Here is a 19,352-nt window from a genome sequence, read left to right as displayed (position 1 = left end):
CTATACGCTATATAAATATATGCATATCTTGCGTATAGAAGCTACAGATGCTGGATGTTAAAAACAAATCAATGCATGTTTACAAACAATACTATTATTTAGTTAATTAAAAAATGGATATGTATAATATTTAATATGTCTATATTTCTGTAAAGGAATATATATATATATATAATAAATAATGTGTATAAATATAATATGTTAAATTCAGATTACTTCATAAAAAATGGATCTAAAACTATATATAAATACATGTATATACAGACAAGAGGACCCATATGAAAACAGTGAAAAAAGGAATATGTGTGTTACTTAATATATCTATAATTCTGTAAAGAGATATATATGTAATAAATATGTATACATATAATACGTTACATTAAGATTACTTTGTTAAAAAATGAATCTAAAACGTATGTAAATATGCATATATACAAACAAAAAGACACATATAAAAATGCCCCTGATATGCATATGATATGTTAATTGGTTTTTAGTTGTCTGAAGACAGTAGGACACTGATCCTACCGAAAGCGCTAATTAAATTTTGGTTGTCTGAAGTTTATCTGTTTTTTTTCGACTCTGCTTACATTAGAAGTATATCCAACAAAGTCCATGAACTCCATGCCACCATAGACTTGTACTCCACAGATATAATCATCCTGACAGAAACCTGGCTAAAACCTCACATTACCAGTGAGCAAATCTTCCCTACCGGTTACGGCATACTAAGAGTAGACCGGCTAAACAAGAAAGGAAGTGGTGTAGCTATAATATTTTAACAGCATCTAAACATCCAAATCTTAAAATCATCAGCTCCACAAATAGGCAATGAAGAAATAATATATACCAACCTCAAAATAAGCCAAAACAAAACCATCAACATAATTGGATGGTACTTCCCACCTGGCCAAAACATCCATCCACTAGAAAACCTCCTTGGCTGGTCTACCCACCATCTCCTCCAAGAAACTATAATTTTAGGTGATTTCAATATTGACTGGCAATCCTGTTCTGGCAACCATCCAACCCATCATGTAAACCTTCATGGCTTCAACCAACTAGTCCAGTTGCCAAGCAGGATAAATAAAAACTCCAACAAGCACACTACCCTGGATTGGATACTAATCAGTAAGAGCCCCCAGTCATATATAACAGGCTGTTTATCAGATAGCCTCAATGATCACTCCCCAACATTCCTACTCAAAAAATACCTATACCAAGCTAAACCTGTCACCTACCATCAAATACTTAAAAAACTAAACTTTAACCCACTCACATTCATCTCATCCCTCAAAGAATGTAACTGGCATCCTCTAAAGTACCTCAGTCTTGATGACGCAGTTGAATCTTTTAATACTACCTTCCTGAGCATCCTTAATTACCATAAGACTTTCCGGAACCAAAGCACAACCCTCCCCATGGCTACAGAAAACCACTACGTCAGAAATAAAAAACAGGGATAAAGCCTGGGAGCACTGGTGCAAAACCAAAACCCCCTCAACTAGACAGAAATTCCTAGAACTACGCAATAGAGTCAAAAAGCTAATAAAACAGGACAAATTCCAATGCTACCAGTCTGTCCTAGACTCCTCCCAACACAACCCCAAACAATTCTGGTCCTCCATAAACTCTATCCTCCACCTAGGTAAAGTCAGTACCCCTCCTCCTAACATCCCTCACTCCTTCGAAAATATTGCTACCTCATTCAACACACACTTCACACAAACCATACTATCATTAGCTAAACAACACAGCACCCCTCCCCTCCAGCCCACACCTTCAACTAGTAATATCCCCACTGCCTTCTCTTTTTCTCCTGTGCCTACCTCCAACATAAAAAAACTCTTAACTAAAATTAAGCCCACCAAATTAGCAGCAGACAACCTCCCAAGTGAATACCTACAAGTCGCAGCTGATGCTCTGGCCTACCCAGTATCCATCTTGATTAACAGATCTCTGTCAGAAAGTTACATTCCCAAAATATGGAAAGTATTACATATAATTCCCCTCCACAAAGGCAGCCCCTCCACAGAACTAACCAATTACCGCCCCATAGCTATTCTCTCTCCACTCTCCAAAATACTAGAGATGCATTCACTCTCAGGTCTCAAACGACCTCCTTACTAACTACCTCCTTTCCAATACTCAGCATGGTTTCCGACCAAACCATAGCACCACCACTGCCTTACTCTCCTTTACTAACACTATCCTGCAGCATAAAAACAATGGCCATCTCTCCTCTGCTACTTTCCTAGACCTAACTAAAGCATATGACATGGTCCCACACAAACAACTCATCTCTGTCCTCAATAACCTATCCTTCTCTCAATCAGTCACCAACTGGTTTCAGAGTTACCTGTCAGACCGCCAACAATCCGTTGTAGGGCAGAATGACATATCTCCCCAACTACCTGTCTCTATAGGGGTTCCACAAGGCTCCATCCTTGGACCCCTACTCTTCTCTATTTTCACCAATAATCTAGCCTCTGCCACCAAACATGGCACACTCATACAATAAGCAGATGACTCAACCATCATCTGCTCAGCCCAGTCCCTACCCAAACTGCAAAAAATCACACAGGAAGCTTTTCCTCTGTTGAAACTTGGTTATCTGATGCTCAATTAATACTCAGCCCAATCAAAACTAAACTACTCATCTTCCAACCCACCAAACATACTCAAAACAACTCTCACTTTAACATCACAGCAAAAGACAACACCACTACACACTTAACAGAACACACCAAATTGCTAGGAGTGGAAATAGACAAACTAAAATTTGACATTCACATATCCATGACCATAACAAAGTCCACAAAAAACTAGGAGCGTTATACAGAAATAAGCAACTTCTCACCAAAGCAGCAAAGATTTCAGTAGCAAATTCCCACCTTATCTCCACCCTACTTTATGCCTCTCCAATATATACCAACCTAATGGTAATGTGATCTAAACAAGCTAGAGACCTGCTACAACAAAATCGCCAAATTCGCCACAAGGGCATCCTACTGTAGTCACCACTGTCTCTCACTTGCTGAACTGGGCTGGCTTGAACTCTCTCACCTCCTTCAATGGTATCAACTCACACTCGCCCACAAACTAGTAAACCATCCACTAAATGTCCCATCTACTCCAACCCTATCGCACCACCAGACACTAAAATCCAGCAACAAAAATCACATGCAGATCACTAAAGCCAATAACTCTGCTGGTGAAGCACTATTCTCTTGCGCCATAGCCAAATTATGAAACTCCCTCCCACCCACAATTACCTCCGTACCATCATGCACCCATTTCAAAACTATACTAAAAGCGCACCTAAAAACATGCTGGCTATGCCCTTGCAACTCCCACTCTAATATCACCCTATTGCAGAAACAAATGCAGTAGACCATAGAAGTAGGGTTGCCACCTTTTCAAATGGCCAAAGTGGGACATTTTCGGGACACACATCAGATTTTACAGGCCGCCACATACCCATGGTCAGTACAAAGGATAGAACTTTATTCTTTTGCCTAAATAAAAGCTTATTCTTGTAGCAGTTTCGTTGCTTATTTTGTTTCTTGTAACATTTAGGTATTTTAGATACAGAAATAACTATTTTATGCAACTATTACATAAAATATGGGACATAATTATGTCCTACAATCTCAGGACATTTGCCATTTTTAATATTTTTTGTCAGGACACAACTGCCTAAAGAGGGACTGTCCCTCGCAAAGTGGGACAGGTGGTAACCCTACATAGAAGCCCGTTTTCAAGTTAGAACCTAGTTATAGCAAGGTGAAGCAAGACGCGAAAAATGAATACGAAATACTAAAATAAGTAACTTGTGTCACATAATAAAACAATAGTTAAAACCGTTGCACTCTTGTACACATAATTCACCATTTTATTGGAAAAAGAGTAAAAGGCAGGATGCATACAAAATGCAGACTTATATTCCGAAGAAGTAGCCGAAGTTCACACATAATTTACTCACAGATTCAGAAACCTGGGTCCGGTGTCTTTAACCGCAACTTTGCATGATATACCACTAGTACCCACTTTCACTCAAAACTGTTTTGATTCTGCAAATAAGTCCATGTTTACAAGTAGAATCCAGCACGTTGCACGGTAAAGCGTCATTGACAACCTCCAGGAAAGAACCAGACCGACTTCCGACACTTTTCAAGGGTGGTGCACTATATAAAACTGTATGTGAACTGCGCCCCATCATTTCAATCCAGGTTTAAATTACAACTGATATGTGAAATATTATGCGTGTGCGTATGCTTCATTCTATTTAACCCATTAAATATGTATTGCAAAAATATGAAAGTGTTACCCCCTGTAATAATTGGTACAATCTTGTAGTCAGGTCCTTATATGTCTTAAAAAGAGAGGGGGGTAGATGTGTAATTTTACTGATTTCAGACCCGAAAGTAAAGGTGACGTAAAAAGCATTAAATCTTTTGACATAAAATATATATGGTTTGTTCTTTTTTATTTATTTTACATTTAGTAATAACTTTTCAAGCCAGAGTTGTTAAATATATTTTTATATCCTCCATTCTTTTAGTAGTGGTACTGACCCCGTCGTAGACATTCTGAACTATTACCGCTTGAAAGAAGTGGCGTTTATACATTTATTGGTCATGTCCCAGGTGAGGCACGTTGGTATTATTGTCTAAAACTGTACTGGCTTCCAATGTTTTACTTTTTAGTTCTTGCAACAGGCTAGTATACTGGCAGGTTGATGTGCTGTGCCTTTAACTGCGTCGTTGTTGTGCAGTTAAAATTAAGAAACACGCAGTCTCTACTTCACTAAAGTTATTTTTGAAGTTGAGTTGCAGAACTTTTGCTGTAGCTATTTCTTTTAGATAAATAGTTAGTCAAAAAAAATGCCTTTGGGAAACCTTGAACGGCTCTTAATTTGGTTTTATAGGACTTCTAATTCTGATTATTTCGTGAGGGTTTTGAAAACGAAACCATACTTATCAAGCCAACTTTTGAAAAGTATGTTTGTACTCACATTTGTAGAAGCCGCCCGGTATGTGGTAATCCCCTAAATGCGCATGCGGTTCATTAGTTACAAAAACAGATATGTGATTTTTTGCATGCATGTTTTGCAATTGTCCCATGAATTAATAAGTCCTAGTCCAAACCTTGCGGGTCTGAATTGGGTCCTGATGCTTTCTTTTTTTCTCTCTGTTTATGAACCGTGCACACCGTATCTATACTGTACCCCCCACCCAAAAAAAAAGTTATTTAGGTACTTCTCCATCCCCACCATTAGCACGATGTTATTTTTGCTGCATTCATTATATTTTTGTAGGCCAGACACGTGTGTGAATGTGAGAATGCTACATAGCTCTCAACCTTCCATCTCCAAAATGAGGAACACTAGCCTTCATAATGTGGAACAAATGGGCAAAATGTGGAACACGTACTAATGACTTACTAACATCTTCAACTAGGATGGCTAAAATATGCTGGTTTTACTTCTAAAGAAGATGTGTTAATGAATTAATATGATTCATTTCTATTTACCATGGATTTCACTTAAAAAATTCCTAACACTGAATGTGTGACAGAGTCTTTCAATGTTGAACATTGAGGAACATGAACTTTTTAAGACCCCAAATGAGGTACGTTCCTCGTAATGAGGTACACTTGAGAGGTATTTGTAAGTATTCCATACCACAGTGTGGTAAATAGCAAGTATACGTTAACTCTTATGTCCTCCTCTTTTTTTTTTGCTTATATGTATTTACGTGTGTCATCTCTAACTTCCCGAGTATAAATTGTTGTCTTTCCTATTTAAAAATACAATAAAATGTTAGTTGAAAAAAAAGTGTACGTTAACTGTTGCCAGTGGTCTGTTAGGGGCAGTGTCATTGGCTTGGGAGTCGCGCACACTGTCAGGACAATTACAAGGCTGTGGGTGCTAACCTTTCTGCAGGTTAAACGTGCATGAGGGGAAGAATGGGGAAAAGTGGGAGGAGGTAGGAGTAGTAGGATTTAGTTACTGGCAAAGGAAACTGCCTCTTGGGGCATGAAATGTCACAACATTGTTGAAGGAACTGTAACGTGCAGGTGTTTGAAGAGAGACTTTAAATTTACTTGGTTTTACAAGTGCACAGTGTTGTTTTTGGAACTGGACATCTTCAGCAGGAGTTTGCCTTAAGAAATAGTTCTTTGCCAGGTGAATGAATATTCACAAATTCCCGACAGCATGAGATACAGGTGGGAGTTATGTCAGTATAAATAGTGGCTTCAGTACCAATTCAAGTTGTAGTGAAAAAATATTTGGTTTATGTGACTCCCCCAGGGTGAACAGCTACTGTATAGTCATATATTTGTAATACCTACATTGCTACCTTTTGCACATGGTACTGTATGCTACTATATCCTGTTAGTAGTTGTGATGTAGTTTAAATGTCTTCTTAACTTTGTTACTTGAGTTGTTCTTTACTAAGTTTGTTAGTTGAGTTGTTCTTTACTAAGTTATTATATGCTGTGAAATGCTTTGCACTACATCATATTCTGATGTTCTTCGTCTACCATTGCTGCAGTCCTGACATATGGGTATTCCGCTGTCCACCATCGGCCCGAATACCAAAGGGCTAGAATCTGGCGTCGGTCATGGCGCTCGAGGCTGACATCAGTATGTGCCAGTACAAATGCGCATGACCGACGCCATACCCTCAGTCTTTCTTGCCGCGTGGTCCTAAGCAGAAGCAGTGTTTGCAAGTGCCGTTCGGCTTTCTGGAATTGTCGGTTTTCGAGTTTCAGACCGGAGACCAAGCTGGCTGAGTACCCGTTGGGGACACTTTTGTCTTTTTCTTGCCTCAGTATTACCGGATGTCAGAAAAGTTAATAACTGTATTTCTTGTGGGAAACAGATTCCTCATAGGGATTACCATTTACTCTGTATTCCTTGTTTAGGGCCTGAGCACGGTGTTGTTGGGTGTCGCTTTTGTGCTGCCTTTGATAAGCGCACTATTAAACGTCGCTTGGACTGTGCTAGGCTAGTGTTTGGTAAACGGTGCAATTATTACATGCCGTCGGATTCTCCGCCCAGTTTGGCTAAAAAACGCGAAGAGTAATCCTTTGCGGTCCAAACAAGATGAGTCCATTGCGGACGCCGGTTCGGTAGAGCCACCGACTACTTCAACGGCTCCTTCTGACAGTTTAGCGGAGTCTCCAGGGGAGCCTTTGCTACTTCAGGAAGTGGCTTCTCCTGTTGTAGGCCAGGCTGACGGGGCTTCTCATGTGTCGGTGGTTCCCTCCCCTCACAGAGTTTCTAGGCCTCCCCCTTCTCATAGTGAAAGCCTTTCTAAATCTAAATCTGCCCCTGCTGGTGTCTGTCCACAGGGTCCAGCTCCTAGAAAGCACATGTTAAAGGTGGCGGAAGATTTGATTACTTTAATTAGGGGTTCTATGCCTCCTCCTGAGAAAAGGCCCAGGGTAGAGCCAGGGATAGAGGGTCTGGATCAGTCTTCCAATGACTCTGATTCTTCTGTGGAAGAGCCCCAGGATTTCCCTCCCTACTCTGACTCAGAGGCTGAGGGTTCTCCTCCCTCTGCGTCCCCTCCTGAAGATTTTTCTTTTTCTGAAACCTGGCATTCCATGAGGGAGCATTTTAAATGGGAAGGCCAGGATTATTCTGATTCTCGTAAAAGGCTTAGAGAATTCTTGTTTTTGCCTCAGCATTGGCCTTTGGCTATTCCCCCTGTGTTAGATGTTGTTCAGGATGTTTTTTCTGAGGCTTCCCTTAACCCTGACTCTTTGCCTCCTGCCCCTGCTAAACCAGATAGATACTGCAGGGTACCGGAAGCTCACTAGTATTTATACAAGGGTCCTAGGGCTGACCCAGACACCATTGCTCAAGGCCCCAAGGGTGTCAGGGCTGCTGTGGTTAAGAATCCAGTTCCTTTGGACAAGGATGCTCGAGCTCTGGATAGGTGGGGTGAGTAGTTGTATACCTCTTCCACTTTAGCTGTGAGGGCTTTACATTGTCAAACTTATTTGCTGGGCCAATTGATATGTACAGTTGATGCTTTCTCTGAAGGTATTGAATGTAAAGAGCTTCAGGATTTAGTGCATGTTTCAACACAAGTTGGTAAGCATTCTTTGCAATGTGGTTTTGATGCTTTACAGGCTTCTTCCAGGGTGGCTGTTACTAGTTCAGTTCTTCACAGGCATGCCTGGTTAAAAGTTCAGTCATTGTAAGAGCATGTTAAGGCTCGGATTATGGATGCTCCTTTGCAGTCTGATGTTCTTTTGGCCCTCCGGTTGAATCCGTTTTGAAAAAATGGAGGAAAAGCTAAGTCTATGCGGACAGTTAAAGGATTGTTTACAGGTTCAGCCCCCTAAATTCAGTAGGAATTGGCCTACTAAAGGGTGGTCTTTTCCCTCTTCAGATTATCAGTCTAGGGGCTGGTCTAGGCGAGGTAGGGGTAGAGCTTCCTCTCAGGGCCCTGCTACTCCTAGGACTTTTCGCAATGTATTGGCATTTGGTTACCCAGGACAAATGGGTATTGGACATTGTAAATCGAGGCTACAAATTTTATTTCCACACTTTCCCTCCTTTCAAACGTATGCCAGATGTGCCTCATCAGCAAAGACTGGAAGCACGGGCATAAAAATTTCTTCTCTGCTTCAGTGGAGGGCAATACAGGAAGTACCTTCTGCTGAAGGAGGCACAGGGTTTTATTCCCGTCTTTTCTTAGTGCCAAAGGAAGTAAATACTTGGAGGCCAATTCTGGATTTGTCCATTCTAAACACCTTTTTGGGAATTCCAAAGTTCAAGATGTTAACGTTGCAGCGGTTGCTGCCTATGCTGGGCAAAGCTCACAGAGGCCTATCTTCACATTCCTATCGGGCCCAGTTCCAGGAAGTTCCTGAGATTTCGGAGTGGGAATTTGCATTGTCAGTTCTGTGCATTGCCCTTTGGCTTGTCTACTGCGCCCAGGGTATTCACAAAAGTCCTGGCTCCAGTAATTGCTTTTTTCAGACTACAAGGAATTCAAATTTATCCTTATCTGGGCGGCTGTTTGTTTCTGGCTCAAGGCAAGCAAGAACTTCTTCAACATCTTCACTATGTAATGACAGTTTTAAGATGCCTAGGGTATTCTGTGAACGAAATAAAGTCCAGTCTAGTACCCTCACAAGAGATGTGTTTTCTGGGTGTGGGACTGCATACAGCAACCCAGATGGCATTTCTTACCCTGGACAAACAAAGACATCTTCATCAATTCTTCCATCAGCTTTCAGTAATGTCCAGGCTGACTGCAAAGACAGTCCTTCAAGCCTTAGGGTTCATGGCATCTTGTATTCTAGTGCTTCCCAATGCCAAACTGCATATGAGGAAGTTACAATGGTATCTCAAAAGCGTGTGGACTCAACACAGCCACGATTTGGACACTGTCATTCAGATTCTCCCTTGCATACAAAAAGAATTTCTGTGGTGGGCTCAGGAATGTCACCTAAACAAGGGACTCTCTGTGACCCTGCCAGAGGCATGTCAGATATTAACGACAGACGCCTCGGAGTCGGCCTGGGGAGCTCATCTCGAAGGACAATGGATTCAAGACCTTTGGCCCCCAGAGCTACTTCATTTGCATATCAACATGAAAGAGATGCTGGCAGTTCAATTTGCTTTGGAAGCATTCAAGAGCCTACTTCAATCAGGACTGGTGTTGATTCGAACAGACAACACAACAGTCATGTGGTACATCAACAAGCAAGGGGGAACCCATTCTTATCCATTGTGCAGACAAGCAATGCTAGTATGGGAAACTGCTTTAAAACTGCACATCACTCTTCGAGCACAGTTTCTGCCAGGAGCACAAAATTCTTTAGCAGATGTTCTGAGCAGACAGATTGTGGATCCTCGCGAATGGAAGTTGGATCATCGGGTGTTTCTGCAGTTGACCATGGCTTGGGGAACTCCAGACATAGATCTGTTCGCTTCTCCTCTGAATTATCAACTGCCAAAGTTTTGCACAAGGCTATTTCATCCGAAAGCCTGGAAAATAGATGCACTATCCTTCAGCTGGAGAAACCTGCATGTGTATGCCTTTCCTCCTTTGCCTCTTCTTCCAAAGGTATTGTTGAAAGTCAGGAGGGAAATGCCTCGCATGATTCTGATAGCACCAGATTGGCTTCACAACTCGACAACATTGGTGCCCTCTCTTAAGGAGTTTAATTCTTGGGACACCTTGGCCATTACCACAGATTCCTCACTTAGTGACTCAGGAGGACAATCATTTTCTCAATATCAGTGTGCAATCTCTTTACCTGACAGCCTGGAGAATTCAGTTTTGGGGAAGGAAGGCCTGCAGCTTCCACAACAAGTTTTGGATGTTCTTTTGGAAGCCAAGCGTCCTACTACTCGGAAAGTTTATGCTGATAAATGGGAGAGATTTTTTCTTTGGAGTGCAGCTCACGGCTTTGCTGTTAAATTGCCTAACTTGAGTTGTATTTTGCAATATTTGACTGTTTTGTTAGACAAGGGATTGTCTTTCTCTTCTGTTAAAGTGCATGCTGCAGCTATTTCTGCTCACTATGAATGTGACCCTCCTTTGTTTTCTCATCCATTGGTTAAACAGTTTCTTAGAGGGGCAAAGAATATAAGACCCCCGAGAAGAGCTCCCACTCCAGCCTGGGATCTTACTTTTGTTTTGGAGAAGCTGACTCTGCCTCCATTTCCACCTGCAGCTACAGCTGAGTTGAAGTTGTTGTCTTGGAAGACTGCTTTTTTGTTGGCTGTTACTTCTACTCGAAGGGTCTCTGAATTACAGGCCCTCATGGCAGTAGAACCATTTCTGATTTTTCACAAGGACAGAGTTTCCTTGCACTAATCCTACTTTTATGCCTAAAGTAATTTCAAATGTGGCACTGAACCAGTCTATACATTTGCCTACTTTTTATGCTGACCCCCGAAATAAAGGGGTGAAAGTTTTGCATTCTTTGGATGTGCATGGGCATTTAAGATATTATTTGAGCAGAACCAAAGAGTTCAGAAGATCTCAACAGTTGTTTGTTTCTTTTGCTTTGACTTCACAAGGGAAAGCTGTTTCAAAACACACTATCTCCAAGTGGATTGGCCATTGTATTGCTTTTTGTTATTCACATCATGGGAAAGATGTTCCTGCTGGGATCAGGCCTCACTCTACTAGGGCTACGGCCACCTCTACTGCTTTTTTGAGAGGGGTAGCTGCTAAGGACATTTTGGAGGCAGCTACTTGGAGTTCTGTACATACATTTACTAAGCATTATCATTTACCTCTTTATTCTAGGTCTAGGGCTGGGTTTGCCACTGCTCTTCTACAGGGCATGTTAGCAGCTCCTAATTCTATTTAGTTGGCCATCCTCCCTGTTTTCCGTTGCTCTGGGATTCTACCCATATGTCAGGACTGCAGCAATGGTAGACGAAGAACATAGTACAGTTTTGTACCTACCATAAATGTAGATGTTCGTGGATATCCATTGCTGCAGTCCAAATTTCCCTCCCTCCTTCCCCCTTATTTAGGTTTGGGTTTTGGGTGGTATTTTTTGCATTCTGACGTCTGGGGCAAGAAAGACTGAGGGTATGGCGTCGGTCATGCGCATTTGTACTGGCACATACTGATGTCAGCCTCGAGCGCCATGACCGACGCCAGATTCTAGCCCTTTGGTATTCGGGTCGATGGTGGACAGCGGAATACCCATATGTCAGGACTGCAGCAATGGATATCCTCGAACATCTACATTTATGGTAGGTACAAAACTGTACTTTTTATGTACCATTTGTGTGTTCTCTTGTTATGTATATATATTAATCTGAAGCTTTTCTCCCCGGGCCTCTGCTGAAAACGGACCTGTGTCTCAGTTGGACTATCCCGGTCAACAAATGTAAAAATAAAATTTCCGCATAATGTCCAGTTGGAATGAATATTTGGACTTTTTAGAGACTAAGAATGTAATGTTTGACAGTTTGCCAGTTACTGGCTTTGTAATTTTACTTTGTCTTTAAAACTTGTGTGGAAGTTGATGGAGATACCTAGAGGGTTTTGATTTCGGGTGGGGAGTTTGCCTGACCTGAATCCAAGTGGTGAAATGTTTTTGGACTTTGTGTTAATTGTGTTTTGGTTATAACAAACATGCCTATGATGTATTTGACCAAGGGCCATATCTTGACACTTTACACCCTAAACACCAACTCAATAACTTCATTGCCTTCAGTACTACAGTTTGTTCTCGCAACATTTTTAGCAAAGCATTGTGTGAGTATTCTTTGAAATCAGTCAGTAGCTTGCTTTCCTGAAATACAAGTTCCTAGTTTTCTGTATTTTCCTTTTTCTCATCCTCAACACCTCCTCCCCTCTTGGAGGAAGACATCTGAAGTCTCTTTGATATACAAGAATAGCTGTGAAAATATTTTCATGCAAAATATCTTTAACTGTCTAGACATTCTCATATTTGTTACACTACAAATCTCTTCCCCTTGTTCTTTCATAATTTGCCGATTCACTTTTCTTAATCCTATCTAAGCTTCTCTAATGGATTATTATGCAAAATCTTATATGCCCTGCTTTTATCATTTCTTTTTGATATGCAGCCAGTGACAGATGCTAATTCAAACCTCCACCAGGGATGGTCTTTCACTTATTCTTCCTTTTTCCCCATTCTCTTTTAGTGCTCTGCTTTCAGTTCTTGATATGAGAGAGAGTCCCTAATCTGCAAGTCGAATACTTGTTTAACTTCTTTTTACTCTGCTACTTTTCCCTTGTGATGTATCTGTTTTGAATACCTTAGCAATTTTCTTTCCGGTTACGTTTGGCAACCTCCTGCTTAATTTGTGTACCCTTGCAATTGTACATCCTTATTTCAAGAGGTTTCCTGCTCCATTTCTGCGTTACTTTAGTTTTTATAATTTTTTTTCTCATTATCAATGCACTGTTCTGTATCATTAATGGCTTACATCCAAAATATTAATTTCCTTTTATCTCATGTACTTTCCCTTCTGCCACCATCTTCCACTTTGATCTGTATCCCATGGCTTGTTTAAAGCCATACATTTGAGGTTTGTATATATAAAATACTCCAGATTTAATAATTCTAATCTCCCTTGCTCTGTAGGGAGATCCATCTTATCACATTTATCTTGTCTCTCCCCAAATAGTCTTTCATCATCAATCCCCTTTTTCTTCATGGAGTTGCATTGTGTCGCCATGTCTCTCAATTCAGTGTCACTATCCCACTTTCTTTGACAGTCACACCAGACTGTCGCAGGCCTTCTCTCACACAATCTATCCATCTCTTTACTGGATGCCTTAATTTCTTCTTGCTGTCTTTTTGTCTCGCTGTCCAAATTTTCTTCACCATATCTTTTGCTTTCCTACACCGGTGCCCAAACTATTTTAATCAGTTCTCTTTGACCTTCCCTGCAATTGTAGTTACCTGGACTTCTGCTTTTATGTCCTCCGTTAAGTCTGTCCCACAGTGTGCATCCTACCCACCTGTTTCAAGTGCTTCATCTTTGTTTTGTCTAGCTTCCTCAACTGCTCTGCCTTCACTGCCCATGTTTCTGTACCATACAGTGGTACTGGTCTTGCCACTGTTTTTACACCCTACCTTTCAGCATTCTTGGCATTCCTGTGTCGCACACTATTCCCTGACATACCAGTTGGTTGTAGGTCCTCTGATTATAGTGTTGACCTCCATGTTCAGAATTCCCTTCTCAACCATCCCTCCCAGATACTTGAAGTTGTTAATCTGTTCCACTGTTTTCTCTCATCTCTCAGCATCTTCTGGTTTCCCCCATTTGCTGCCATTGCAACTTTGTCTTATCTGTTTCATCCAGTGTGCCTTCAGTTTTGCATTCCATTCCCCTTTTGTTTACTGAAGCTGTTGTTCAGAGTTTCCTGTACTGTCACATCATCTGCATTCAGCAACTTTGTTGATCTGCCCCACCAACCTTTTTGCTAATGTAGTCCATCATAAATATGAACAAAAGTGGGTTCAGAGTTGAACCCGAATGTTCATTCACTTCCACTGGAAACCTCTGTGCGAGTTTGAACATATTTATACATGTGTCATTGGGTCTTTGTACACAGCTTGCAGTAATTCTACCAATATTTCTTTGATTTCAGACCATTGCCTGATTGTCAAATCAGCTTTCTTTGAACCTTTTCTATATGCTTTCTCCAAGTCTAGGAATGCTCAGTTGGAATGTTTCGTCATCCTTAGCTTCCCAATTATTTGTCTCACTGCAGACATTGGGTTGATTGTGTTGCATTCTGATTTGATTCCATACTACTTGTCTCCAATCTAACTTTCTACTGCTCTGCGTATTCATTTACCAGCTTCCCTCTCCAGGGCTTTCATGCAGTTTGATTTGAGTTTTATACTTCTGTATTGCCCACATTAGTTGTCAGTGTTCTCTTTGTTCTTGGACATTGGCATGGTTATTCTCCAGTCATCTCCCTTATCACCCAACATCTTTATTGTATCTGAAGCAACCTCATCCGAGCCTGCTGCTTTTCCCTGACTTCATTTTCCTTAGTGTTATTCTTACTACTTTTATAGTGGGCTCCTCTTTTTCTTTCATTGTAGGCTGTGTGTTGGGCAGTACAGCTTTGGTTTTCTTCTTTCAGAATCTTCTGGAAGTACTCTTTCCATCTGTCTTTGATGTCCTGTGGACTGGTAAGCATGTTATTGCTGGTATCCCTTATGAGGAGCGTTTGACGGTCTTATCTTTCTGTCTTTTCTTTGCAACTTAATACAGTTTTTTTGTGCCATCTACTGAGTCACTTTCTAGAAGCTGGTAGAGTGCCTCTGCTGCCTTCTTATTTGCTATTGCAACTGCTCTCTTTGCCTGCTTAACCATCCAGTATTCCTTCGTAGCCTGTTTCATCTTTTCTGTCTTCCACTTTTTCCTGTACTCTTTCTTTGTCTTGATGACTTCCTAGGCTTCTGCATTCTGCGACCAGCTTTCCTTGTGTCTTATTTACATACCTAGCTCGGCCGCATATCTTTTCTATAATCCTCACACATGCTGTTTTGAGGAGTTGCTAGTTTTCTTCACCTCTAGTTTCTTCTCTTTCTGAGGTGCTAGAGAATGGTGCATTACTTTGAACTCTTGCACTTTCTCTCCAGTCAACTTCCAAGTCTTTAGCTTATTCATTGTTAACCTTGGAGCCTTCTCTGACCACTGCTTGCAGTGGATTGTGGCAACCAATGGTTTATGCTGTTGACTAACAGTTTCAAAGTGGATGACCTTGCAATCAGTGACTCTACCCTAATGCCTTTTCCTTATTAAGGAGAAGGTTACCCGAGTTGCACGTTGGCCACTCTTGTATGTGATCTTATGACTGTTTGTTGTCTTGCTGAACCATGTGTTGGCTACCATCAAGTCATATGCCAGACAGAAGTCTAGAATGGTGCCTCCGTCTTTATTCCTGTTGCCCCACCTGTATGGACCCAGGCAGTCCTCTTATCCTGTTCTGTCTGTCCCAATATGTACATTTAGGTCCCCATTATCAACACCAATTCATGTTGTCCTGCTTTATATAGTGGGATCTGCAACTTCTTCCTGAATGCATTCTTTTCCTTGCTATCACAACCCTGTTGTGGAGCATAGGCTGAGATTATGAATAGTGTCCCTTGTACTGTAGTCTGCTTGTCATGAATCTGTCTCTAATTCTGATGTTATCTCTCAATGTCTTCAGAAGCCTCCCCCTCACCATGACTCCCACTCCATTTCTTTTCTTTCCTCCTTGTGAGTTGTTGGATCCCAAGCCTAGTGGATTTGCTGCACTGCTCTTCCATTTTATCTCCTCCTGCTTACTATCATGTCATCCACTTCCAAGCTGCATCTTGTCAGTGAACCTACACTTGAGTGTAGCAATCCTTGATTCACGTTCGACAGGTTGATTAGTTTTACGTCCAGGTTTTGCTCAACAGAGCTATACCAGCTAACCCAGGCTGGGGAACTGAACACTGGCTGGCCAGTAGTGTATTGACTCAGGGCTGCTGTGCTTCGTGGTGGGCACACACTTGCCAATAGGGGCACATAGACCCCTTCCACAATTAGCATTTGTCCTTGGCAAAATTCGGAGTAGGCCGGGTCCTTAACGCACTTATCACTGGCAAATACCCATGTTCATTTTTCAGTTCCTGCTTAATTATCCATGGCTTGTTAGCTGGCGAATAAAACTATGCCTGACTTTCATGTATAACCAAAGGAACTATAACCATTTTCACTGCCTGTACCTTGCCTGGCGTATTCAGTCTTATGGCTTATTAATTATTTTCTGCTTGATCTACTTCAACTTGCTTTTAGCTGACAAGAATGAGAGTCTTTTTAATTCCTATCCCCAAGCCATGTTGATGTCCATCAATTTTGGTATAATTCTTGCTGTTGTCTTAACTAATGTAAATAAGAACAAAATAAACATTTGTCTGCATGATGCTAGATCTCTGGGGTTTTCCCCTATTCAGAATACAGTATTAAACAACCAAGCTGTTTTTTAGAGTATGCTTCATTATTTGACAGTTTTAAGGGTCTTGACATTTTGTATAAATCTGCTTACTCTTATATTTCATTTTAAATCTGCTGTTCGTGGTGTTATGATTAGGAGACTGGCTTCTCTTAACGAGTCTTATGTAGAAAATACTGTTAAAATAACCTACCAGATTAAGCTGGTGGTCTTTTTTCCTGAAGCAAGTGTTCTTGTTTTTATAGGAAAAAATAAAGATAAAGCAAATAAGACTTTATCCAACCATTTTCATGTGGCAGTAGATTATGCCTGGAGTACAGAATTCCTCTTCTTTACAAAGTGTTTTGATCTGTGCTGTTTAAGGAGTAGTCTTTTAGAAGTACGTGTGTGGCGGGATTCAAGTCAGGTTTTGACAATGGGAGGATGTTCTAAAACAGAAAAATGACTAATATATATATATATATATATATATATATATATATATATATATATATATATATATATAACATTTCCTTACAACATGAGAGGATTTTATTTCAGATTTTCTAATTTCTTACTAAGGTAGTGAGTACAGGCCAGTTCTGGACCTGTCTATTCTCAGCAGTCATACCAAAACAATGATACTTAGGGCAGGTACTCTTCTGACACATGGTATCTTTTGCCGCAGCTTCCACATAGAGCTTTGATGGTACTGTTGTACATAGTGCAGTGTTCAAACTGCACGGAAGGCTTCTTTGGTTTCAACTGGGGAATCTGTGTTTGAAGCCTTTTTCCACTATGGTGACAATTACTGAAGTATTCTGCAAGTGCCTTGCTGGAGTAAACCACTGATGCAGTTGCTAGGCTGAAATGTTATCTATATTTATCCTTACCTGTATCAGTGCCTTGGCCAAGCAAACTACTGTTTGTGTATAAATGTAAGTAGAAATGTTAATTACTGGGTCTACCTGAAAACACCGAAAGTGCACAGCGACGACGACGAGAACACTGACACCGGAAGATCGACAACAGAGAAGACTGACAGCTGAGAATCCCGACACTGAGAACACAGACATGTTAAGGTAAGTGTGCGATAGGGACGAACGTTAGGGTAGGGTGCGGGTCAGGTAAGTGTGCGATAGTGACGGACTTTAGGTTTAGGGGCAGGTTAAGTGGGTTAGGGTTAGGGTGCAGGTAAGGTAAGTTTGCGATAGTGACGGACCTTAGGGTTTGGGTTAAGGTTAGTGCATAGATAGTTGTGTATGTAAGGTTTAGTGTAGGTTTGTAAGGTTTTTGGTGTGCTTGTGTTGTGTGTGTTTTTCGGGAAGGATATTTGTTTTGTTGATTGTCGGGATTTTGGTTTGTCGGGCATGTGAAGTTTCATGTTTTTGAACTTTCTTTTTTTGTTGTTGTTTTTTTCGTGTCTGTTATTTCGTTCTCTGTGTTTTTGGCATGTTGGTGTTATCAGGTAGACCCTAATTACTATATGTTTGACTGTTGTAACTTTGTATAATGCAATGTAAGCAAATGGAGCTTTTCTCCCTGGGGCTCTCCTGAAAATGTGTATTGCCCAGATGGACTTTCCTGGTAAACAATGGCAAATATGTAAGTAAATAAACAAGAGACTTGTAATTGAATCACTTAAAAGTGACAGTTCTTTTCATTATTTTTTAGGTTTTATACTAAATTTGAAGAAGTTAGTTATTTTCCTTTCACAACTGAAAGTGTATCCGGACGCTCTTCATTATATTTCAGTCCAGTCAGCCAGGTCAGTTCTGAAAGTCTGGTATCACACACACACCACCTGCATTATTTCTTGAGCCCAGGATCACTCGGGATTGTGAAGAACAAGTGATTCTAACGGTTTTGACCTTTGTTTGGATCTCATATTGTGTGGTTGTAAAATTCATTTGAAATGGCTGTTTTTTTCCTTTCCTTTTACTTTCTGTGGACTCTGATAGCATCATAAATGAGAAAAGGATCACACTTGGAATTTATGCTGTTACATAGCCTGAAAGAAAGGATAGCTTGCCAATCTTGCTGTCGGTCTGTTCAAATACAGCATTCTCCAATTTTTGTGGTATGTAAATAGGGTGGCACAAAGGTAGTATCGTCGTAGCTGATGCAGCTGTAGAATTTGACCTTATCTTTGTACCATTGCTTAGTGTCTGTTCATTTTCCATTTGGAAACAATATTCTAACGAAAAGTTCAACAAAACCATACTTCTCAATCATGAGTGGATGTTCTTTCCAGGGGATTTCTCCTCCTGTTTACATAAAGGATGAAGAAATCGGGACTTCTTTCCATATTAATTCAGTTTTCTTTAGCTTCAGGTTTGGAGAAGGTGACAGAATGCTGTACCAGAATGATGCAGTTCTGCTGGGTAGCTTCTTTTAGGCATTACTTCACTGTTTCTAGTTTAAAGAGAATTAGTAAAAGCTGTGAAAATCCATTTGTGATTGCTTATTCACCAAAACAGTCTTTGCTCTTTCTGTTAGAGGCTGAAGGCAGTTTTCTTCATTATCACAGTCAAGGTGTGGTACTCATTACACCAGTTTCTTTGCTGTCTTTGCCATTTAGTGTGGACACTTTTAATTCTGATTCCCGATAAGCTGTATTTTTCCACTTGTTGCACAAGTCTGACATGAGAATAGGAAACCTATGACTTTGAAACCTCTTCCATTGTAAAGATTTGCTCGTTTTCAGGTAGAAATCTCTAACATACTTGACTCTTTCTCATTTTCTGTACCATGGGCAGCATTAATATTGTTAATATTTATCTACTTATCTTTCGCTGGAACACAGTTTAGTGTCTTCTGCAATTTAGATGATTTTTCCCCTTAAATGAGTTCTTTACCTTAACCCACTCAAAAGCAGCATCTTTTCTGCGATTCAAA

At 40.7% G+C, this 19,352-nt stretch overlaps 2 protein-coding genes across 2 annotated transcripts in view; one reads left to right on the top strand and one right to left on the bottom strand.

The window, feature by feature from the left end:
- The window catches only part of KIAA0825 (KIAA0825 ortholog), a 1,661,419-nt gene extending 1,657,157 nt beyond the window's left edge, over nt 1-4,262 (bottom strand). Inside the window, exon 1 of the mRNA XM_044064463.1 lies at nt 3,986-4,262. The gene's annotated coding sequence lies outside the window, so the exon portion shown is untranslated. The remainder of the gene's footprint in view (nt 1-3,985) is intronic.
- Nucleotides 4,263-4,584: 322 nt separating this feature from the next.
- Nucleotides 4,585-19,352, top strand: part of SLF1 (SMC5-SMC6 complex localization factor 1) — a 1,376,372-nt gene continuing 1,361,604 nt past the window's right edge. Inside the window, exon 1 of the mRNA XM_044064135.1 lies at nt 4,585-4,649. Coding sequence (XP_043920070.1) covers nt 4,641-4,649 — 9 coding nt within the window. The 5' untranslated portion in view covers nt 4,585-4,640. The remainder of the gene's footprint in view (nt 4,650-19,352) is intronic.

The sequence above is a fragment of the Protopterus annectens genome, chromosome 2.part2 (genome assembly GCF_019279795.1).
Source record: "Protopterus annectens isolate FY-2018-M chromosome 2.part2, PAN1.0, whole genome shotgun sequence".
NCBI lineage: Eukaryota > Metazoa > Chordata > Ceratodontiformes > Protopteridae > Protopterus > Protopterus annectens.
Note: the sequence above shows the minus strand (reverse complement) of the source record. Positions and strands in the feature narration are given on the sequence as shown.